Source organism: Balaenoptera ricei, chromosome 21 (genome assembly GCF_028023285.1).
Source record: "Balaenoptera ricei isolate mBalRic1 chromosome 21, mBalRic1.hap2, whole genome shotgun sequence".
Classification (NCBI taxonomy): domain Eukaryota; kingdom Metazoa; phylum Chordata; class Mammalia; order Artiodactyla; family Balaenopteridae; genus Balaenoptera; species Balaenoptera ricei.
The window spans coordinates 6590350-6615055 of record NC_082659.1 but is presented as its reverse complement, the minus strand read 5'-3'; the positions used below and the strand labels follow the sequence as shown (position 1 = coordinate 6615055).

Sequence of the window (24706 nt, the reverse complement as noted above, 5' to 3'; positions counted from 1 at the left end):
AGTAAGAATGAAATTTGTATGGAAGACAGAGTTGTTAATAAGACTTTAATAATCGATTAAAGAAGAAAAGCTAAAGTTACGGTGAGCTCTGAAAATACATAAATCTGAAAGTCATCCACTGGACACAAGACAGTGGTGCCACCGATCCGTGCTGCCCCAAGTCCCATGATCAGTGTCCCTGTGGTGTTGGAGGTTAGTGTACTTACTGCCCGTCTCCTTTCCTCTTTTCCTGAGTCTTTTAAAGGAAAACAAAATTCATATATATTTTGACGAAAAGTATTTTAAACTACTGGGTGCATGTATAAACGGGAATAGATTAATAAGTAGTGGACTTTATGCCACAAAGTAAAATTTTCTTTTAAAAGGATTTGTTTTTTACAGTTTGTATGAAACAGAAATAATGCTATTCAAAAATAGTTATTTACAAGCAAAATACGAGGAAACACCCTCCAGTTTTATATTTCTTATAATTATTGTATTTATAAAATATTAAGTATTTTATATGTGTAGAAAAATGCATATTAACATATAGACATTCAGAAAACTAAATATTTCCAAACTGCCAGCTTGTGAACATTATAAGGTGTAGATTAACTGTAGAATTCAGAACAGAGATCTCTTTGCTCCCTCATCCCAACCAAAAGCAGGTGTTTTGGGAACCTTACTGTTGGGTTAAATTAAAAAATAAATAAATAAAAAGGGCAGTAGCGAGCTTTTGCTCATTTAAGCCCTGTGAGTATAACTAGAGGTATGTATGACAGCTGTGATTGACCTCCACTCAGTACTCTCTTTCCTCCACTCTGCTTTCGTTTCTGGCTATCTTTATTATAACACTTATCAATTCTCTTTATATCACCCACGTATACACATTTTGCTTCCTCACTAATCAGGGAGTTCCTAAGGAAAGATACCTGGTCTTCACTTCTGTAGCTTCCATATACCTGGGAAAGAACTCAGATGTTTTGTAATTAAAATAGACTTTAAGGGACTTCCCTGGTGGTGCAGTGGTTGGGAATCCGCCTGCCAGTGTAGGGGACATGGGTTCGATCTCTGGTCTGGGAAGATCCCACATGCCACGGAGCAACTAAGCCCATGTGACACAACTACTGAGCCCGCGTGCCACAACTACTGAAGCCTGTGCGCCTAGAGCCCGTGCTCCGCAACAAGAGAAGCCACCGCAGTGAGAAGCCCGCACACCGCAACGAAGAGTAGCCCCCGCTCACCGCAACTAGAGAAAGCCCGCGTGCAGCAATGAAGACCCAACACAGCCAAAAATAAATAAATAAATTTATATATTAAAAAAAAGAACAAAAGATGCTCCTAGTTCTCTAAAAAAAAAAAAAATAGACTTTAATAAGCAAATTAAATGACTGGGAGGAAATAGTATGTGAAGAATAGACATCACGTCATTGAAAGCTTGGGGAAGTTTCACACTGCAATATGTGCATTCTTTGGCTTTAATTCTAAAGAGTTAGTGAAGAATGAATTCTGTAGAGCACTTTGAGTTTCTTCTCTGTACTCAGGCAAGCCAGTTCATATGTGGAAGGAACCATGACCAGAATCTAAGACCACCCTTCCTCTCCTCTTTATCCTATCCCCTCCTTGCTTCTCTTTATTTCCTTTTACTCATATTCTTGATTAAGACAAAGTCAAATTCATCCAGTCGGTTAATTTTACAGATGCGTTCAAATTAGTATAAAGGAGTACAAAAAAATAGCTGACCTGATGCAAAGTTTCAATGAAGTGCACTTATGAGGTTTAATTAAGGCTACCTTAATTTTTATGAAGGTGCCTGTATTAGCCTGCTAGGGCTCTCATAATAAAGTATCACACTGTGTGGCTTAAACAACAGGAATTTATTTGCTCACAGTTCTGGAGGCTGGAAGTCCAAGATCAAGGTGTCAGCGGGCTTGGTTTCTCTTGAGGCCTCTTTCTTTGGCTTGTAGACAGCTGCCTTCTCCCTGTGTCTCTCCTTTGCATGCACTTGTCTGTGTCCTAATCTCTCCTTCTAAGGTGCCATTCCTGTTGGATCAGGGCCCACTCTTATGACCTCATTTATTTTCCTAAAAGCCCCATCTCCAAATACAGTCACATTGGGGGTTAGGGCTTCAACATAAGAATCTGGCGGGGAGAACAGAATTCAGTCAATGACAGTACAACATAAATATGTAGCAGGGTCAGTTTCTAAAATTTCAGAAGATAGTGTTTGTTGAAAGGAGAATTTTTAGTTATTCCATAATAAGTCAGTGGAGAAATTGAGAGCTAAGATCCATCTGATTGAATTTTTGATTTTAAAAAATGTATTTTTAAGAAAGAAAGCATTTTTAACTGCCAACAGAACTAAATATTCATGTATTTTCCAGTAAAATGTCGCACACAGTTTTATTTGAATTGTATTGAAAGCGTAGGAGAATTTTCAGCTAGTGTTCTCTAGATGCTAACATATGAATGTATTAAATATAATTTAATTCCTAAAATGTAATTTTATTCTTCACTCTTTGGGAATAAAGTTAACCCTTTTGATGACTGGACATTGGATATTTTAATGGTAAATACTTTTTTCCCCTCTTTTTTTTCCTGTTTTTTCTTTTTTTATGTGGCAGCATGGAGGGATCTATGTAAAGAGAAGTGCCAAATTCAATGAAAAGGAAATGAGAAAAAAGCTGCAGAGCTACATCAATGCAGGAACTCCAGTAAGATTGCACTCATTTTCATTATTTTTCTTATCAACTCTCATTTTTTAATTTAAACATTAAATTAGCGTTTAAGAATTGTTTTGAAAATATAGTATCCCGGGTGTAATAAATAATTCGGAGTTTTTGAGGCAACAAAAACCCTCTAAATATAGGTAAGCAGTTATTTTTGGCCACCAGAAAGATTGCGGCAGGCAATTCGATCCTTTGCTGGTAGTTGTCAGTATTGACCTTAAAGAGGAGTAACGAGAATATTTGTTGTCTTCAGTCTATAAATAGAAAACAGAACTGCACTTGTAACCTTACGCTTCAGCCACTTCAGAGCTCCTCTAACGCCGCTTCTTCAGAGTCACATGGAGTTTTAGAACAGCTGTTTTCTGTCAGTATAAATTTGGATTTCTTGTATCTGTTGAGTTATTTGAAAAGTCAGAAAAAGTATGAATATCTACAAATGAAGAATCATTGAGTGTAAATATTATTTATAAAACCTTGCTCGTCCCAGAAGAAATCTCAATATTCTCTTTGAAGAATGCTGATTGCTGCCCTATGGCTTTTCCCCGGCCCTCTCCGAGGACAGAGCAACACGATTGCAGTGACTCCCTGAGCTTTATTCCCCAGTGCATGGCATGCTTTTCTGTCCTGGTGCTCAGAAACTTAGCTCACAGTTACCAGTTCTTTTCTTGTTTCATTCCCTCTCTCCTCCTCCTCCTCCCCGCCCAGTTGCCCTCTCTCTCCACCTTCCGCTTCTTCTCTTCTTGCTCACGGTGCCTTCTTTCCTTGTGTGCTTGGTGATCTTTGTCTGCTCCTGATTGTATCTGGAAAATTATTTGCAGAAATCAGCTCAAGCTTAAGATGAAAGTGCCTTCCCCCCAGAGAACATTGGCATTTGCTTCAGCTGGGCCCCTTGAGGCTCCTCTCGTCTGGGCCCACCCAAACCAAATTCTGAGCTTGAGGCCAACTGGACCACCCAGGCGACGCAACCAAGGTGGCAAGTCCACGTGAGGCCTGGATTGCCTGCTTTACTTTTTTACGCCAGGAGTGAAGCCTTCGGTGCTCCCTCTCACTGTTTGCAGCAGAAGGTCTGTGGCCTTCCATTTCAATTCCCCTCACCGTTTGAATCTCTTAGAACGAAAGTTCTTTTCTGGGCTTACTTCTGCTTTACTGTGTTTGCTTTAATTTTGGTCTTACCATCTTGTCAGCTCTTGGATACTTTTAAGATGACGTTATCTCCAGCTTTTTAAGTTGTTTTCAGTAGGAAAGTCAGTTCAGATAACCTAATCTTGGGCTACCGGAGAACTTTTCTGTTTTTCTAGTGTTTTGATGTTCATGCAGTGGTGCTGGATGGCAGGCTCGTGAGGCAGTGCTGTGAGCCGCTGTCACTTCAGGCCACTATAGGTCTGAGGCCGGTTTCTTAGCATCTGGATGAATCTCCATTTTTTAATATTAAAGGCTATGAAACAGATACATAATCTCAGACTCTTCATTATGCTCTTTTGTTTCTGAAAGTTAATCACATAATTGACAGGGTGGAATATATTTATCAAGTCAACTTCCATATGGCTTAATTTTCCTCACAGAAATCTATGGTTAATCATTAAATCAGCTCTTATTATTCACTACTAGTATTATTTGAGAGACTGCAGAATTTTGTTTCCAAAAATATGTCTGAAATATAAATTACTAGGAAATAACATCTTCTCCATAAATATTGCTGAGACAATATTTTTACAAGGTACTTATCAGTTGGTGGTGCAAATGAAACATTTATGATAAAAATAACTACTTCATCTATAGAACTCACTTAGTCAGCATTGGAGCCATGCGGTTTACAGCACAAATATGGAATCTTGTGCTTTGTTTCTTCCCAAATTTAACTCAAGTTCCTTTTCGAATGTGAGGCAACCTAGTGCATAAGATATTGGCTTTGAAATCAGATTTGAGTTTAAATTCCAGATCTGCCATTTAAACTTTGTTACTTTGTACATCACTTAACTTCTCTAAGCTTTAGTTTCCTTGTATGGTAAATTTGTTAATAATTACTTAGTTTGGTAGATAGGATTAAATAACATGTTTGAAAATTATGCTTATTGTATTTTCCTATTGCTGCTGTAACAAAGTACCACAAACTTACTGGCTTACAATAACACAAATATTATTTACAAATTATGTAAAAATATACAATAACACAAATATAACAGCAAAAGCACAGGTAACAGAAAGATAAACAAATGGGACTACATCAAACTAAAAAGTTTCTGCACAGCAAAGGAAATAATCAACAAAATGAAAAAGCAGCCTACGGAATGGGAGAGAATACTTGCAAACCACATATTCTATCCAGTAAGTTGTTAATTCCCAAAATATTTGAGGAACTCATGCAACTCACTAGCAAAAAAACAAATAACTCAATTGAAAATGGGCAAGGGACTTGAAAAGACATTTCTCCGGAGAAGACATACAAATGGCCGACAGGTGCATGAAAGGTGCTCAGCGTCACGTATCATCAGGAAAATGCCAGTCACAACTACAGTGAGGTATCACCTCACACCTGTTAGGATGGCTATTATCAAAAAGTCAGAAGATGAAAGTGTTTGTAAGGATATAGAAAAGTTAGCCGATGTTGGTGGGAATATAAGAATTCCATAGTGGTACAGCCATTATGGAAAACAGAATGGAGGTACCTCAAAAGATTAAAAAAAGAACTACCATATGATCCAGCAATTCTACGCCTGGGTATATATCCAAAAAAATAAAATTACTTTCTTGAGGAGACATCTGCATTCCCATGTTCATTCACAGCAGCCAAGATATGGAAACAACCTAAGTGTCCATTGACAGATGAATAGATAAAGAAAATGTGGTGTGCACAGACACACACACACACAAAATGGAATTTTTTCAGCCTTAAAAAAGAAGGAAATCTTGTCCTTTGCAACAGCATGGATGAACCTCAAGGGCATTATGCTAAGTGAAATAAGCTTGACACAGAAAGACAAACACTGCATGGTCTCACTTACATGTGGAATCTAAAAAAGCTGAACTCACAGAACCAGAGGGTAGAATGGTAGTTCCCAGGGCTGGGAGTTGGGGGAAATGGGGAGATATTGGTCAAAGGGTACAAACCTTCAGTTACAAGATGAATAAATTCTGGAGATGTAACGTACAGTATGGTGACTATACTTAGTAGTAACATATTACGTACTTGAAATTTGCTAAAAGAGTAGATTTTAAGTGTTCCTACCATAAAAAAATATGGTAACTATGTGAGGTGATGGACATATAAATTAATTTGATTGTGGTAATCATTTCACAGTGTGCATGTATAGCAAGACATCATGTTGTACACCTTAAATATATACAATTTTTATTTGTCAGTCATACCTCAATAAAGCCAGAAAAAAATAATAACACTAATTTATTATCTAAATCATTCTGGAGGCCGGCAGTTCAAAATGGGTCTCACTGGACTAAAATCAAGGTGTCAGTGCACTGAGGTCCTTAGGGAGATTCTGAGGGAGAATCCATTTTCTTGCCTTTTCCAGTTTCTGGAGATTGCCTGCCTTCCTAGCTCACGACTTCTTTCTGTCTGCACAGCCAGCAGTGGCCGGTCTGGTCTCTTTCATGCTGGCCATGTCTTTGGTTCTGACTCTTCTGCCTCCCTCTTTCCTGTTCTTGTAATCACGTGATTGCATTGGGCCCCCCCCCCCTCCCCGACGTTCTACGATCAGCCCTTACCCTGAGGTCCAGTGGCTAGTAGTCTTAAATCCCCCTTTGCCATAACCTGCCCTATTCACAGGTTCTGAGCATTAGGAGCTGGACATTTGAGGGAGGGGCCATTATTCTGCCTGCCACACTCGTGTGCATCTGTGTGATTTTATCACTGTTTTCTGATCATACATAGAGCACGTCCATAATTAAATAATACACTCTTTGAGGAAAGAGATAGATACTTTGTATCCTCCACATTTTTGTATTCTTTCCTCTGTAAATGTACAATGGAATTTTTAATGGGTTGAATGTTTCTGATTATAAATATAGAAAACTTTGTAAAGAAGTTATGCTGTGCTAGACTGGTTTAATTTGGGAGACAGAAGGCAGAGAAGAACCATCTTATTTATATTCTGTTCATCAGTAGGAAATAGCTTTTTATTTAAAGAGAAAGCAAGTAATTAAATGATGTCTAGCTAATCAAAACTTATTACGTTCTGAGATGTTATTTCTGTATAAATGTGCCTGCTTTGGAACTCTTTAGTAAACTAGTAGAATTTTTAAAAACCAGAGGGGAAGGAAACAGTATGTTTTAAGAGCCTGCCACACAGGGCTTGATATTTTCACATATTTCCTTTAATCCTCACAGCAGCCCTGAGCCTTCATTTGGGAGTGAGAAACTGAGATTCACTTAAAAAGTAAATTAACTTTTCCAAAGCATGGAGAAAAGGCTGCTTTTAGTAGAAAATCATTGGTTCCATAGTTGGTTACAATTTGAATATATTTTAAACTCTTAAATAGCTCTTTTCTTTTCGAATAGACTGTTAATGTGAAATAGCCTGCTAATTTTCCATTAGAGGCTAAAGTACGTGTGTTTAAAGTGGTATATCACATCTTGAATATAGAGTTTTCTTATGTAGAAGGTCATCACTAAAGAAAAACAGACTCTCTGGTTCCTTCCAAACGAAAATTTAGCAGAATAAAAGAGTTATAAGAACAGTAGCAAAAATCTTGTACATAATTTGATTGGTTTGTGACAGTTTGTCAGTTTTTTCCTGTCCTCCTCATGGCTTCCCTGTCCTTGATCAGGGATTTCACTTGTATTTTCCCTAATTGAGAAGCAGGTCCAGAAATGTCAGACCATGTGGTCATTCTTCTCTTGCCCTACCTAGTGCTCTACTTTTAGTCCCTCCACTTCCTCTGCTGCCACCCTCTCTGTTTCCAGGGGAACTGAAGAAGGGAGCAGGCTTTTGGTCAGCAGTTTGAAAGCCATAGCAAGGAAGTTACCAGATGAGAACACCTCTCCGTTGTGCTGGGCTCTCATTCCTGAGAGAAGCAGAACTGCTTTGTCTCATGGCCTTTGGAGGTAGTTATTGAGAAGGCAGCACACAAAGCTGGTGGCAGGGAAGGCCGGTCCCCTAGGTCAGGGTGATGAGCTGCTCAGGTCGTGTTCTTCTTCTTCCCACCAGATGCACCATCGCAGATTTCTAAAGCAGATCTGTTTTCACTGTAACAGCAAATTGCAACGTTATTTTGCACCAGGCACTGTACTGAGTAGATTACATGACTTCCCACCTTTTTTTTTTTTTTAAGAAGCAATATGAGTTTAATTACTCTGGAAACAATCACCCCGCAAATGATGCCTGAACCTAAAAGGTACATAAAAATGACCAAAAATATCTTAAAATAATAGAGCTGAAGGTTAATTGTCGTTTTTCCCTCAGAGCAAGTGTGTGTTCAGCTGGACAGTAAATTACAAACTATATCGAACCACGTTAAGGCAGATGATAAATCTGGTTGCATTTGTTATGACTCCCAGAAAGTGATCTCGTGGGAGTTGGGCGTTCTTCCCAGCCGTTTGGTCCGTTGGCCGGGAAGGGGCAGTCCTGGAGGCAGCAGGTAGAGACCGGGCCCTGCTCGTTCTGCTGACCCTCTGTGACTGAAGTGGACACAAGACCCTGGCCCTTGTCGACATCACTGACGCACACCCACTGCCCATCGACCGACTCCTTCCACAGGGTCACCTTATTGTCTCCACCTGAGGCGGCCAGGATGTTGGCTGTGATGGACCAGCTCACATGCCATACGACATCATTGAACTTGTGCAGCAGTTTGGGGGACCACGCATTGCCCGAGGCATCGTCACAGGTCCAGATGAACACCGGACCATCCTGGGAGCAGCTGGCGATGGTGCTGGTGGGCAGGCCGATGGAGGGGCCCGGGCCGCGTCTCAGACCCAGTCACTGCGCTTCCAACTTCTGCCCTTCCTCCCGCTGGCCCTCCTCCTCCTCCTCCCACAGTTTGATGAGGTTGTCACAGCCAGCTAATGCAAACTTCTTGGTGTAGTTGGGCTTCTGCCCAGATGGCTGGTCTGTGAGGCTTCCAGGTCCGACAGCAGGGGCCCAGCTGACGGCATTGCAGCCAATACTGTGAGCACTGTTGGTCTTCCTCACTTCCCACTGGCCCAACCTGGTGTAAGTCAGCAGAGAAATGGCCCCATCCCAGCTCCCACAGGCTAGGATCAGGCCGTAGTCACGGGGGGCCCAGCACACGGAGCTTACTGTGTGCTCATGCGTCTTCTCCCAGGTGCCATTTTCCTCTTTCCAGATGACGGCTTTCCGGTCGTAGGAGCAGGATGCCAGGACATTGCCGTACGTGGGGTGGGCCCAGGCCACTGGCCACACAGGGCCCTCGTGACCCCGAGGTCGGCGATGAGGTCTGCCCCCCGTTGCGCACGTCGCAGATCTTGACGGGCCTGTCTGCTGAGCAGCGTGCCGGGCGGGTGCCGCCGTAGTCCACCCGGGCGTCGTGCTGCAAAGGGAGGGCTGCTCGGGAAGCCGGCAGGGACCCTGTCCTCATGGGCAGTGTCCACAGCGGTAACTGCTGACGCCGTGGTCACGGCAGCTCCAGGCCTCGGACGTGGCAGGTCCCGGCGGCGCGTCGACTTAGCACCTTCTATCGTTGTAATATCCCAGTGAGGCGTAGGTACCACTGTCACTTCATTTTATAGATGAGGAAGCTTACGGTGCAGAGAGGAGGAGGTCATCCAGGGTCTCGGGGCCTATAAGGGGAGAGTCCGGGATTGAAGTCAGTTATTCATACTGCTTTGTGCTTTCTCTAGTGACAGTCTTTGTAAATACAGTTTCCTATAGAAGACCACCTACTTTGTGGCGTAATGGCCATAAAATAACTTTATTTATTGTTTAGCCAGTGACCTTAATAATTTAATAATAATTAATTGTGTGACTGTCATATTTTACTTTTTTAATGTCACTTTTATTCTGTGTAATGATCAGTTTCTTTTAAAGTTTGGAACCCATTCACTGACTTGTGGAAGACAGTAATGGGCTTTGGCCTGTTTATTTGTTTATTGAGATGTGATTCACGGACTGTAACATTCACCATCCTATAGCATATAATTCAGTGGTTTTCCACGTGTTCGCCAAGTTGTGCGGCCATCAGCATTATGTAATTCCAGAACATCTCCATCGCCCCCAGAAGGAACCCTGGCCTCCCAGCAGTCGCTCCCTGCTTGCTCCTCTTCCCATCCTGCGCCTAGAAAATCTGTAAAATTCGTGCGGTCTAATTTTGTTTCATGCTATTCCTCCACTTCCACATTTAGTTACATTGGCTTTTTCTTAGTCCCGCAGTGCCCCAGCTCTTCCCCACCTGAGAGTCTGCACACAGCGCGTCTTCTCTCTGGCGGCTCCCTCTCTCTTTTTCACTGAAGTACTGTTGGTGAGGTGTGATTGATGTGCAATAGGCTGCAGACGGTTACTGTGTAGAATTTGATGGGTTTTGGTGTCTGTGTACACACCATTGCCACAGTCAAGATACTGCACATATCCACAAGCTCCGAAAGTGTCCTTGCGCCTCTTTGTGCCTGTTCCGTCTCAAGGCAGTCACTGAGTTGCTTTCTGTCACTATGGATTAGTTGGTACTTTTTAGAATTTTATATGAATGGAATCATACAGTTTGTACTCTTTGGGAGTGAGTTTGGCTTCTTCCACTTAGCATAATCATTTTGAGATTCCTCCAATCAAACTGGTGAGGGTGGGCGTCCTTGCCTTGTTCCTCGTCTGCTGGGGAAAGCACCTGTTCTTTTATCATTCTTTAGACCTTAGACCCATCATCCATTCTGGTTTCCCTCGTGTCATTTTCTTTCATAACACTTTGTTCTTTTTCTTCGTAGTCACATAGTATGTAATTATATATTTTTATTTGTTTAGTGTACTTTTTTGTCACTTGTCTCCAAAGACCATATTGTTCTGTTACTCTGTATATAGCACCTCGCACATAATAGGTGTACAAGAAATATTTCTTGAATGAACCCTGAATGAATAGTTCTTACTTACTTTCTTGCTAACCATCAGTGTTTTTTAAGTAAAACATCTGAGAGACAGAAAATAATACCACATGAGTTATAAACCATTCCAATCATGAATTGTTTTATTTAGAAATGATTGAGTGAAAAGCTCATAACCTTCAGTAATTGCTTTTATGGCTTTGAATACAAACTTACTAATTTAAAATGTTTTCTCGTGAGAATGAATTTGTGGTTTTTGGAACTAATTTTAGTATTTTTCTTCTGGTTTTTCCTTCTGGCTCCTGGAACATAATAAGGAATCCTTAATTTAAAAAGTTTTTTTACCCAGTTTTCTACATTTTTTGACCACTCTGAAAAGATAACCAAACACAACCTATTAATTTCTAAGTTAGGCAAAGATAGTAGGTTCTAAGAATTATATATATGGATGGATAAAAAGCTTCTGCATTTGCATGGAAGCTGAAAACGCAAAATTGCAGAGCCACCATTATACCTGCTTTTCAGGTGAAACTTTGGAAGAGAATGATCATATGTTTATCTAATGAAAAAATTCAGATTTTCACATAGGTTCATTTAGATCTGTGTGAAAATCATAGATCATTCAGATAAAAGAACACTTCTGTGCTGGACATCTAGATAGATGGCCTTACCTGGGATCTGGTAAGGATGGATAAAATGAGCATACTTTTCTCTCATGAGCTCCTTAAGTTTAGACTAATTGATGACTTAGTAAACATCCAGCTTGATTTATAACTTCATTTATAATTACATTGTTTTAATTTATGAGGCCACTTGTAAATTGAGTCATTTAAAATGCGTTAAGGGAGTCCTATAAAATAAGAATACTGTGTGAATCTTTTGAAATACGAACAGCTATTACCTTTTATATTGTGGAAATTTATATATTTATGTATGGTTTCCCTCAAATGAGATGTACTTAGGGACCCTGATGTCTAAAATTTACACGTTTTCTTTTTATTTATTTATTTATTTATTTAATTTATTTTGGCTGCTCTGGGTCTTCGTTGCCACGTGTGGGCTTTTCTCTAGTTGCGACGAGCAGGGGCTACTCTTTGTTGTGGTGTGCAGGCTTTTCATTGCGGTGGCTTCTCTTCTTGCAGAGCACAGGCTCTAGGCGCGTGGGCTTCAGTAGTTGTGGCGCACGGGCTCAGTAGTTGTGGCTCGTGGGCTTTAGAGTGCAGGCTCAGTAGTTGTTGCTCGTGGGCTCTAGAGCGCAGGCTCAGCAGTTGTGGCGCACGGGCTTAGTTGCTCCGCAGCACGTGGGATCTTCCCGGACTAGGGCTTGAACCCATGTCCCGTGCATTGGCAGGCGGATTCTTAACCACTGCGCCACCAGGGAAGCCCTAAAATGTACACCTTTTCAAAAGTCATTTTGCAGAATCTTAGGGGGAAAAAAACCTCTTTCATTGATGAATTGAGGCTTTGTATGAGTCATTTATGGCCAGTTTTTAAATTAGTGAATATTTGCATGTAATTAGAAATGTTGGATTCTTAATGACTGACCTACAAATGAATGTAGGACTGCATTTCACATATAGTCTATGTTATATTAAGACTTAACTGAATTTGTGCATTTTGGTTGTTCTGCTTGAAATGAAGGTCATAGGTAATTGAATAGACATTTTTTTTTCCCCACCATGGGAAATACTCAGGATTAATAGGGTTAGCATTGATAAGTTAGCAGCAACAATAAAAACACTCACATAAAACAAACCAAATTTTCTTTATGGCTTCACAGATGTATCTTGTGATTTTTCCAGAGGGAACAAGGTATAATCCAGAACTAACAAAAGTCATTTCAGCTAGTCAAACATTTGCTGCTCAAGAAGGTAAGTAAAAAATTACCTATATTTGAAAATAAAATTTTTAAAGATAATGACCTTTTAAATTTTTGTTCCTAGAGAAGATATTTATGTTTTACAACAGATGAAATGAATGAATGTTTTTATTCCGTGAATGAATGTTGTATTATTTCTTAGGAAATGAAGTTTCTTCTCATTAATTCATATGTATGTTATTACATATGTCTGAGAGATTAAATTCAAGTGCTTCCCACAGTACATATTTTGGTACTGTGGATTTAGGCACAGTCTATCTGGGCACATGATTACTTAGATGGAACCTTCTTCTGCAGTATGGGTTCTGTGTGGCGGACAGAGTTTCTGTTTTGTAGGTTGGCAGACCTAGATCGGAATCCGAATTCTGACATTTATTAGCGGTATGGCTGCAGCTGCCTGATGTTACTGAGCGTCAGTTTGCTCATCTCTTAAAAAAGATCTGTGGATTCTGCATCGATGGATTCAATCAACCACAGATGGAAAATATTTTTAAAAAATTTGTTTCAGGGAGTTCCAAAAAGCAAAACTTGAAATTGCCATGCTGGCAACTATTTACATAGCATTTACATTGCCCTTACAACTATTTACATGGCATTTGTGTTGTATAGTTATTATAAGAAATCTAGAGTTGATTTAAAGCATACGGGAGGATATGCATAGGTTATATGCAAATACTAGGCCATTTTATATAAGGGACTTGAGCATCTGTGGATTTTGGTATTCAAGGGGTAGAGTTGGGATTGGGGGTAGTCTTAGAAGCAATCCCCTGTGGATACCAAGGGGTATGCCTAAGTCTGTGTAAGAATTAAAGTAGAAGATATGTGAAGTTCCTACTGGAGAATATTACACACAGTTAGTTCACAGTACTTAAAAGCTCTTAATGTCCCCAATAATGAGAATGTTCTTAATAACATCCATATTTTAGAAAATTGGATAACTGATACACCAATAAGCTATACAATTTAACCACATTGGCTGTGTTCTCAAAGGTGTCTCTAAAGATTGACTGTAGATTAGCATGTGATCTGCCTACTTTGATCAGCAGCGCTACCTGAGCTGATGCCTTGTTGCGGCGCTCTGCCAGGGCCTCTGAGGTTACGAGAGCCTGCTGCAAGGGTGGTACTGTTCTGTGTCTGCTCTGACCCATGTGGTAGTGAGCATTCAAAATGTGGCTGGTGCCTCAGAGGAAATGCATGTTTAATTCTAGCTGGTTTGAGTTAACGCATCATGATCTGAGACGGAATTCTCCCCCTGGACTTCCATCTGGCTAGTCTCCATTTTCCTCCTACCCTTCTGGTGCTTCCTGCTTCGTCTCCTTTCTGGCCGCCTCTTCTGCTTCATTCTTTCCTGTTTCATATGTTATTTCTGGTGTCTGACTTCGGTCTTTTTCATTTATTTCACTTTCTATGTTTTTCATGGTGGCCTTCATCTAAATCCAGAGCTGTCGCCACCATTTATTTCACTGCTGATGACTCACAAAAAGCTTTCTCCCATCTACACCTCTCTGCCTGACTCAAAACCTGTATTCACAGTTGCCCAGCAGAGAGCTTCACCTGACTGACTCAAAGGCATGTCCCAAACTTGGTGTGTCAAATACAGTATTTACCTTTCCACTCATACGCTATATCAGCTGGGCCTCTCTCTTCAGGGTTCCTTCAGCTTTTCTTTACAGAATATACAAATATCCCTCTTGAACTAGTATTTAGTCTTAGATGAACATTACCACTAGCTTTGGGCTGCATTCCCAAGCATATATTAATTCATATAACCTTAGACAGGTTACTTTATTTCTTTTGGTCTATTGCCTTATTTGTAAATCAGGAATCATAATATCTCCTTCATAGGGCTCTTGTGAGATTCAGTGATATAATGTTTATAGAAAGCCTGGTATGTAATATGTATTTACTAAGTCATTACTGCTAACTTACAAAGTGGAGGAGAGGTACCACCACAGGTAAATCTATTAATAATGACAAAAATTGATAGCCGATCCTGAGGGATAAAACAGAAGGGCTAATAAAATTGGACATAAGAACTCAAATCATTACCATTTGGAGCTATTATGTAAAAGGCAAGCAAGGCTTATGTCTTGTAACCACATTCCTTTAAGAAATATTTATTACAAAGCAGGTATGAGTCCTTATCCAAAAGTGGATAGATAAGAACACACGTATATGATGTACAAAGAGATGAGATGTGAGAAGTACAGATAATGCTCCGTGGGAGTTGAAGGAAAAGAGAACTAGTGACACGCAGGGTGTCTGGATGACTGCCAAGAGGAGGTGACGTTGGAAATGTAGAATTAGGGCCGACACGTATGGGGAAGGGAGGGAATTTTAGGTTTAAGAAATAACAATAGCAAAGACATGGAGTTACGAGCAAAGAATTTGATGTCTTCAAGCAAAAGATGAGTGAAGGAGAGCTGTGTGAGTTCAGTGCGTCAAGTTGGCGTGAGTATCAGTCACGGAAGGCGGCGAATTTTAGGCTTAGTGGTCTGGACGTCACTGCAGAGTTGAATGGAAGTCATTGAACAGTATTCTTTTTAATTAGTTCATTATGTTTTATTTAAGAAGTCACAGTCTTAATTCCATTTTTCTAAAAGCATGTTCTATAACTGAGCCCACAAGATATTTGGGGGGAAAAAAGGGTTTCATGTCCAAAGGGGTTTAGAAAGTGCTGCACTTTATATCCTTTCCTTAGGGAGTTATGGTTCACATTCGTGTATTAGTCTCAGGAAAGACTATTGTAAAAATGTCTTATTTTGTTTAAGGAACTGTTTTCTAGATTTGTGTAAGAAAACGGTGATCTAAAATGGTGACACAAAATTTGGGGTTTTCATGAAGTAAATTTTTAGGGTTTCAGAAAATTGCGGCTCTCCTGAATTATTCCTTCTCTAATGATTCTAGATTGCTGAGCCCTGACTTTAACAAAATATATATTTTACTCTTTGAAGCTTAAAATAGTTTATAGATGAATTAGTTTGAGACTCTTCATAAAAACTTGAGTTATGAAGGCCATAAACTATATAAATTTTCAGTTACACTTGTGTGTCACCTCTTATATCCACTTTAATTCGGTTTAGGAATTACAGTTTTATGTTAGATGAGATGAAAGGGAAACAATAAACTTAATATTGGGGAATTTTTTTTCTGTTACTTTTCATGTGTCTTGTAAAATCTGGTGCATTTTGTTGTCATTAAATAATCAACTACATCTTGGAACACATGTTTTTAATGAGTTGAACAGAGAGCTGAACTCTGGAGAAGTTGACCCAGAGTGCTTTAAGTCCTCACAGACTGTGCTGATTTCATTTTTGATTTCTAATATGTAACACATTCTGCTAAGGTGGTACAACTAGCTATAATGTCTTCTAGGAGTTTATAATTTAATAGGAGAGATAAAACATGATTGTATTTGTTATCTATTGAGGTGTAACATATTATTCCGTACCTTAATGGCTTAAAATGACAAACATTTATTATCTCACGGTCTCTGTGGGTCAGATGTGTTTAGCTGGTGGCTTCGTGCTCAGGGTCGGTCTGAGGCTGCAGTCAAGGTGTCCGCCGGGGCCGTGGTCACATCCTGGCTCCCCTGGGGAGGAACTGCCCCCGCGCTCATCACACGGCTGTCCACGGGCCTCGGGTCCTCTGTGGCTGTTGGCTGCAGAGTCCGCTTCTTGACACTTGAGCCTCTTCACAGAGCTCCTCACAACAGGACGGCTTGCCCCCCTGGAGCGATGGATCAGGGAGGGGCGGGGACAGGAAGAGGGAGAGGTGGTGACCGTGCGAGCCTAGGGGAGGGTGAGCGAGACAAGCAGGGTCTTCTCAGAACCTAACCTCAGAAGTGCCACCCCGTCGCTCTTGCCATGTTCTCTTCGTTAGAACAGTTCACCAGGTCCAGCCCACACCCCAGGGGAGACTGTACAGGGGTGTGGCTACTAGGAGGGCGTGTTAGAGGCTGCCGACCTCAGTGATGCCCAAGTAGGAGTTTTACGTAAGTAGTGGCATCACGCTGGACTGTGATGAGACGCGGATGAGCAGAGTAGCCTCGAGGTTAGCTCAGTTCCAGGTGCGGGTTCGGCAAGGCTTCCTGGGAGCGGAAGCAGCGGGCGCTGTGAAGGGTCTCGCTGGAAGAGGCGGTGGTCGTGGGGAGGCTGCCTTTCAGTAGGAAAGGGTGGGCGAGCCCAGGAGCGCTGCGAGCCCTCTGCTGTCTCAGGCACAGTCAGTGTGGGGCGTGGGGCAGGGTGAGAGCCTGGGGGGCGTCCCGCTACTGGCAGGACGGCCTGAGCGCCGCTCAGCAGGAGCAGTTGAGGTCTTCACAGTAGCGATCAGATGTCCAGAAACCAGTACGCCGTTTTCAACACCTTTGCCTCTTACAACCCTTTTGTAATGTGTGATGGACGAATTCATTAACTTTAAATATATTAAGCAAGTCAGAATTAGCCCTGGACGTTTTACTGTATCTTGTCACTGGTCAGATCACTCGTTATTGTTGAGGTATATAATAAGTTTGCATGATGGAATGAGTATAATCCTAGGTTATTGTCTGGGTGAAGAATAGCATAGAATTATTGTGTGTTTTGGCTTTGAAGGACTAATGATTTCTTTTGTACAATTCACGTGTTTGTGTGTGTGTGTGTGTATTCCTATTTAAATATTGGTGTACTTTTTTCAGTTGGGTAAGACAAATGGTTATTTGCAAATAGATTTATTTACTGTGTTACGTTTATTCAGATTTGTCGTTTCAGTCCAGGTTTTAGGGCCTGTGTTAGTCGCCTCAGGCTGCTGCAACAAGCCACCACAGACTGAGTGGCTTAAACAGCAGACATTTATTTTCTCCCGGTTCTGGAGGCTGGATGTCCAAGATCAAGGTGCCGGCAGAGTTGGTTTCTCCTGAGGCCTCTCTTCCTGGCGTGTAGGCAGCCACCTTCTTGCTGTGTCCTCACATGACCTTCCTCTGTGTGCTCGCTCACAGAGCGGGGTCTCAGGCACCTCTTCCTCTTTTTATAAGGACATCAGCCCCGTTGGACTAGAGCCCCACCTTTATAACCGCATTTAACCTGAATTACCTCCCTAAAGATCCTTTGGGGTTAGGGCTTCAGAATGAATTGGTGGGGCAGGGGTGGGGTGGGGACAGGGACAGACACATCAGTCCATAACAGGGCCTTAAATTATTTTTCTGTATGTAATTACATTTAATACTAATATTTCTTAATTTATCATTTTAAAAACAATGTAAGATGACTGCCTTAAAGAATACATTATATAAATATTATTACCTTATAAATTTAATAGCTTATATATAGCTACTAAAAGTTACCTATTTTTTAAAATCCACACTAATTTTGTAATGCTAAAACAAGTTCTTTTAAGTAATTCTTAAAATAGCATAATAATGATATATACTGTAGCTTTTTAAATCTAATAGTACCCTAGTCACCAATAACTGACCATTATTGGTCTGTCATTTTTCTGTGAGTTGTAGATCTTTCTCAAAGTTACCAAAAGGGGAAAAAAATGAATAATTTGTCTCATGGATATAATTTTTAACTGCTAAGTATTCTTTCTTTAAATTCTATAACAGGGAAAACTTGCTCTCTATTAGAAATATATTTTCTTGTAACTATAAAGGTAATTATTTCCCACCACACATAAAGGAAATTGATTTGTGAACAGTATAGGTAGAAAAAGTGTTTCCTGTTTTCTTTCCTCTTAGGTCACAACTAAATGACATTGCTTGAAAATAAAAACAAATGAACTTGTTTTTCCAGCTGTTAAGCTAATTTTTCTTCAGGAAAATTGAAACTTAGTAGGACTTGTTAGTCTGTGATATGTTTTGCTTCAAAACATTATTAATTTTGCTCCTAAAGTACACCTTGATTTGAATCTGACTTAATAAACAAATAGAAAAACAAACCAAAACGAACCTTTTTAATTTTGATTTTTTAAATTTGATACTTGTTTACATGTTTAAGTCATTATACCATATACCATTGACAGTGGTGATGGCTGGTTTAAGAGGGAGGAGTGGTGGGTGTGGTTGTGTCTGTTTGTCTGTCTTATAAACCCTAAATATTTCAAGCCCCTGGATAACACTGTTTCCTAGAAGTATATGTTGCTTCAAAAAAATATTAGCCACAAAATATGTTCATTTATTATTAGAGTTGTTATTTCAGGTATGTCTGTGTTAGAGCGTCATGAATTCTTAATATTGTCCACTTCAAAGGTTGTCAGATTAATGATCTCTAAATTCCATTCTTACTTGAAACTAAATGTTAGTCATTCCTTTAAAAAAGACTTACTCATATTTCCAAATAAATTAGTCAAGATTTTGTTTAACTACAACCTCTCCAGGACAAAAATTAAGATTTCGAGAAGTCTGAAATATCGGTAGAGTCTTCAAGAAACTGCTAAGCAACGTATATGTTGAAGGCTGCTCAATTCTGGGAATTGAGCAATTCCCTCAATTTCCTACATTTAGGGAAAAGAGAATTGTTTTTTCAGAAATGCTAACATAGAACTTGTCATTTCAGAAAACTATGGTAAAACATTTAGTAAGGAAAGCTTCAACATAATATGTAAATATAATAGAATTATATGATATAATAGTATTATAGAAATGTAAATAAAATAGTATAAATATAATAGTACTATACAGTATAATAGTACTAAATAAATATAAAGAAAATAACATGGCAGGTAAAAATGATCTTTTTGTGTTTCTAAGTTTATTTTGTTAAGTAACCAATTAGATTATTTTAATTTCAATCCAACAACCTATCACACAGTGACCTCTTCCTCTTCTGACTTCCCGAGGAAGTTCATTTTCGGCCCGTTGTTGAGCAGTTATTGCTGTTTTGTGTCGTCATGCGTCTGTTAATCTTTGCAGCGATTTGTGGAATGCTCTTGTTCCTAGAAAGGCCACAAAGTAAATCTCATGGATCTCAATTACTATTGAGTCAGAGATCATAGATGGTTCGGGATATACAAACAGAAAAGAATTATATTGGAAAACCACGCTCGAACCTTATATTCCCAGCCTGGAATGTTTTGTTCTTGTGTGCTAGTCATTTTTGAAAAAGAGCAGGAATGAAAGAAGGGAGTTGAGAAGGCTTTCGAATTATAGTGATAGTCACCATCCTGCTTTACCGTCTAAATCACAGCTGTCGTTATTTCACTTCTCGATCCTTTGGCCTCTTGCTTCCTTTTTCTGTAGCATGGCTCCCGCTGGCACCCGCTCAGGTCGCAGTCTCAGGGGAACGGCGGCAGCGGGGAGCAGTGCTTGTAGATCTGGGAAGAACTCGGGGTCGGGGGGAGACCAGGTCACCTGTCACAACATTCCTGTGGGGCTTTGGACATCGCAAACGTTCAGGGATTTTGAGAGCTTTGGTTTGCCTCTTTGAGGTCATTTCCATACCATTTACTTAAAAATTTCTACCAGAATAAATATTGCTGTTTACTCCTCCTGCCTTTTCACAGTCCTTTCAGCTGCCCTTTTGCGAATTCTTGATCCACTCAAGCCTGGTCCCAACTCTCAGTCAGCAGTTCTCAAATTGTCCGGAAACTGGCGTGAAATCCACATTCTCAGGATCCACCCCAGACCCACTGCCTCGGAAGCTCTGGGGCTGAGGCTCAGCCTTGCAGATGACCCTGAGACATCCCAAAGTTTTAGAACCACTGGTCCAAGTAAGATGAGTTTTGTGCTCAACAGGCTAGTTGGGTCAGATTCTGGTGGTTTAACCAGAACATGTGGATCTAATATTTATTGGTAAACTTTCATTTTATACTTGTTTCATTAAGAAAAAGAAAAAAATAATAGCAGTTACTTACCCATTATAGGGAACAGACATGGGGAATAGGGAAGGGGCTTTCCATCTGGGTCCTGTAAACATTCAGGTACTGCTTTCCTAATTTAAACCTTTCTCAGTTATGGTGAGGTGTTTCATTTGAACTCATTTTCCTTAGAAGCGTTTTAGATATTTTGCTAGGAAAATTGGCTTCCAGTGGTTGCTAGGAAATTTGGCATCTTATGTATCTTAATCTTCCCCCTGCAGCTATTAAAGTGAGCTCATAGTGGTTTTTACCACAGCAGCCAGCAGGATGATAGACATAAACTTTTAGAACTCTAGTAGTAGAAGACAGAAATTTTAGTGACACACCTATAATGGCAAAACAGATACCTAGAATTTTCATGTTATTGAGCAAGTTATATTATTGATCAAGATCTTTGTAGTTTTAAAACTCTTTAGGATTTGTGGAATTCAGCTTTCATCCTTTGAATAACACTGCCTATTGTATAGGTTTAAGGGTCCTTTCAAAACATAAAAGGAAAAGGATTTTTTTTGGTAGACTTCACTCAGTAAAAGTTATTATTATATCTGGAACATCATATAAACAAATTTAAATGGCAAGCTAATAATATTTGTAATATATGGCATATTAATAAAGTTAGTATAGAAACAGATCTTGCTAATTAGTAAGAAAAAGACAAATGAAAAAATGGGGAAAAGGACATGAATAGGAAATTTAAGAGATATGAATGATCCACATCAGTGAACAAATGTCCTTCCTCCCTAATAATCAAAGTAATACAAATTAAATGAGCATTGTGAAAGCAGCTTTTGAAGGCCAACCTGGCAGACATTAAAAAAGAAAGTTACTGCCCAGTATTGGCCCAGGTTTGGTGGAAAAGACACACTTATCCTTCTACTGGGCGCTAAGATGACGTATTTGTTTCCCGTGGTGCTGTAACAAATTGCCACAGACTTGGTGTCTTAAAACAATACAGATGTGTCCTCTTACAGTTCAGGAGGCTGGGAGTCTGAAATGGGTCTCATGGGCTGAAATCAGTGTGGGCATAACTGTAGTTCTATTCGTAGGCTCTCAGTGAAAGTCCGTTTTCTTGTACAGGATCCGGTGATGGTTTAATGCTCTGTGTTTATAGTCTTGAAATCGCACTGGGTCCTGCAGATTATGTTGCTGGCTCTGGCTCTGCCTCTTCCTTGCTGTTCCTTCCTCTGAACCTTTTTCTTTTTTGGCTTAATTCTGACCTGTCTTTCCTTGGCCCTGCTGTAACTCTCAAGGCCTTCGGGAGCTCTCCGGTGCCTCCTGGCCCTGCACTCTGCTCCCCCGCCTTGTATTCCCATCCCCTGGCCTTCCGACAGTTCTTAGCGGTCAGTAACCCGGCTTTTTCTACCTTCTCAGCAACTGGGAACGTGATAAAAATCCATGCTGATTGCCGTCTGCAACCAATCCACACCGTCAAATCTCAGCTGAGCCAATCACGCTGTGTTTGGCGATTCTTTATTTTTCTCTTTTTGACTATCTGTTCTATTTTTCAGATTTCCCCCCTCACATCTCAGGGTTTCTCTGCCTTGAAGAAGTTATGTTTCTCTGACAAGATTGTATCATGCAGTCATATTTATCTCTGTTTCAAAATCTTAATATTGCTGCTTCAGCAGTTTCCTTTTGCTCACATTACCGCCACACCGTTCCCCCAGCTCACAAGCACAGCCTGTTTCTCACATGGATGGATCGTGTGTGTGTGTGTGTGTGTGTGAGCGTGTGCACATATACCCCACCTAAGGCTTTGCTGTTGTCTCTCTCCTTTGCTTTGGCACTAAAGAAGTGTGGGCCCTATGCATGCTCACATTTACTCCATCCAGCCTCCAGAAGCTAATCCCAGTGAGCTCTGACTTAACAAAGTGTCACGTCACTTTGGTCACTTGTCGTATTTGTTAATGTGCACGTAATATACAAAGTCATTATTTATGATCGCCTTTTCATCTCTCCCTTTAGTATTCTCGGTCGCTGCCGTTACTTCAATTGTCATGTCTATTCAGGTGATTCCCAAATGTTCACTTCTGCCATTTTATAGACCATATTTTCAACGACTTCTAGAGGGTTCTCTCCAACTTCAGCTTCAGCACCCCAACTTGACTCAGGTTTTCCTTGTTTAGCTGCCTCCTGCTCCGCCACTTGTGCTCTTTCTGCATGATGGGTATCTGCACACACGCTGACACACGCACACCCTCCCCCGGCTCTTCCTCCTGCCCATCTCTTCCTATTGATGGCACAGCCTGGTCCATGTTTTCTAGGGCAGAAGCCTGGTTACTTTTTACTCCTTTTTTTTTTAAACTGCCACATTTAATTTTTGCTGAATCGATGTATATTTGGTTTTTAGAACATCACTTGACTACGTTTTCTCTTTTCAGTTGCACTACTTCAGTCCTAATTCAGGACCTCATTGCCTATGACCTGATGTCCTAAACTATTTCTGAAACCTAAACTGTTTTTCTTAGCACCTAGATAGTATTTCTCCTTTGGCCTAAAAGCCAGGGAGTCCCACAGACCAACCTAAGTACATCCGCCCACCGTTCCAAAGCCTTCAGCAGTGTTGCCCAGTGTACTTTTCAGTCTTAACTCCTTACTGGCTCTGGACATGTGCTCCACAGACCTTCCAGATCCTGCCTCTCTTCCCTCCTTCATCCGCTGGGCTTTCCCCCACTTTCTACCCTACTAGCCTCCATCCTGGCCTCACTCCAACGTGCTGTTTTTCCTGAAGCCTTTACCAGTAAGTTAGAGTGACAGTATCTTTAAGTGTGAGTAGTATTTTTATATTCTGAGGATATTTTTAATCTCTTTGAAGACATTCTACCATGTACTATAGCTATTTATTTTATTGTCTCATTAACCTCTAACCTACATGTTTATAGTTTTAGAGTAGTATCTTGTTAATAATTACTGAATAAGAAAGTACTGAACAAGACATTATAAAGTCTTGTGAGCTGTGTGACTTTGAGCAAATGATTTTATCTCTCTGAACCTTGGTTACTTAATTTGTGGGAGTAAAGTGAGATGATAATACATATGTGTGTGTGTATGTATATATATATATTATATATCTATAAAATGTAGAATCTCCTGCATGGATCAATAAAGATTTTCTGTCCAATGAGTATCATTTATTTATGTTTCCAATCTATAATACTAACAACAAAATTTCAGTTATACCAAGCATCACTATAATGGCCCTCAGGGAGAAGCTTGGTCAAAAGGTAAGGTAGAGTATCCTTAGTACCAACTAGAAGTTCAGGAGATCTGGAGATGGAAACAAGGCACAGCAGATACTAAAATAGACTAGATATTGACCGGAAAGAATTAATTTAATTAGCTACCCTTTTCCTGTTTAGGGCTCAGGGGTTTTCTTTTCCATAGAGGCAGAGGCAGATCTCAGTATGGTGGGCTCAAGCTCGAGCAGTTAATTATAAATGCCTGTTATTTGGCTCTCTCCATATTGAAATTCTAATTGGTCTCTATAGTGTTATTATGAAATTGGTTTTATTTTTTTATTTTTTATTTATTTATTTATTTATTTTTGGCCGCGTTGGGTCTTCGTTGCTATGCGTGGGTTTTCTCTAGCTGCGGCGAGTGGGGGCTCCTCTTCTTTGTGGTGCACGGGCTTCTCACTGCGGTGGCTTCTCTTGCTGCGGAGCGTGGGCTTCAGTAGTTGTGGCTCGCGGGCTGTAGAGCGCAGGCTCAGTAGTTGTGGTGCACGGGCTTAGTTGCTCTGCGGCATGTGGGATCTTCCCGGACCAGGGCTTGAACCCGTGTCCCCTGCATTGCCAGGCGGATTCTTAACCACTGCACCACCAGGGAAATCCCTATGAAATTGGTTTTATAATAATGACCCAAGGTTTGCAGATAGTGGAGCGGCCCCTAGTACATTCCTTAATGAGAAGACTTTGCCTTCACTTTGTCTACATAATAGTGATAGGTATTTCTTATTCATCTGCCACAAAGTTGATTTTTCCAAACCTTCACTATAACTCATTTTTAGGGAAGTATTACTTTTCTGTCTTCTTATCTTCTTACTGACTTAACTTAGATTCTAATAATTGTTCTTACTGAATACCACAGAGTGATTCTGTAGAACTATGGACGTAATAAAACTGGGTGAGTTCCAATAGCAAAGAAGGAAGTATTAACTAATTTAATTGACAAACCAATGTTTCCCAGCCTGGTATACTATTCAGATTTTTGTTATAAGTTTGTGAATAAATTAAACTGTTTCTGCCCTAGGGACTCAAGTCAGACATGTGATTGTGGGAATCTTTGTCT

At 40.4% G+C, this 24706-nt stretch overlaps 1 protein-coding gene and 1 pseudogene across 2 annotated transcripts in view; one reads left to right on the top strand and one right to left on the bottom strand.

Moving 5' to 3' along the window:
* Positions 1-24706, top strand: part of AGPAT5 (1-acylglycerol-3-phosphate O-acyltransferase 5) — a 59126-nt gene that overhangs the window by 24072 nt on the left and 10348 nt on the right. The window contains exons 4-5 of one of the 2 annotated variants that reach the window (XM_059909481.1): positions 2604-2693; positions 12488-12578. In XM_059909481.1, coding sequence (XP_059765464.1) covers positions 2604-2693; positions 12488-12578 — 181 coding nt within the window. The remainder of the gene's footprint in view (positions 1-2603; positions 2694-12487; positions 12579-24706) is intronic. The other variant, XM_059909482.1, reaches the window with a different exon arrangement.
* On the bottom strand, positions 8177-9260 carry LOC132356712 (protein SEC13 homolog; annotated as a pseudogene).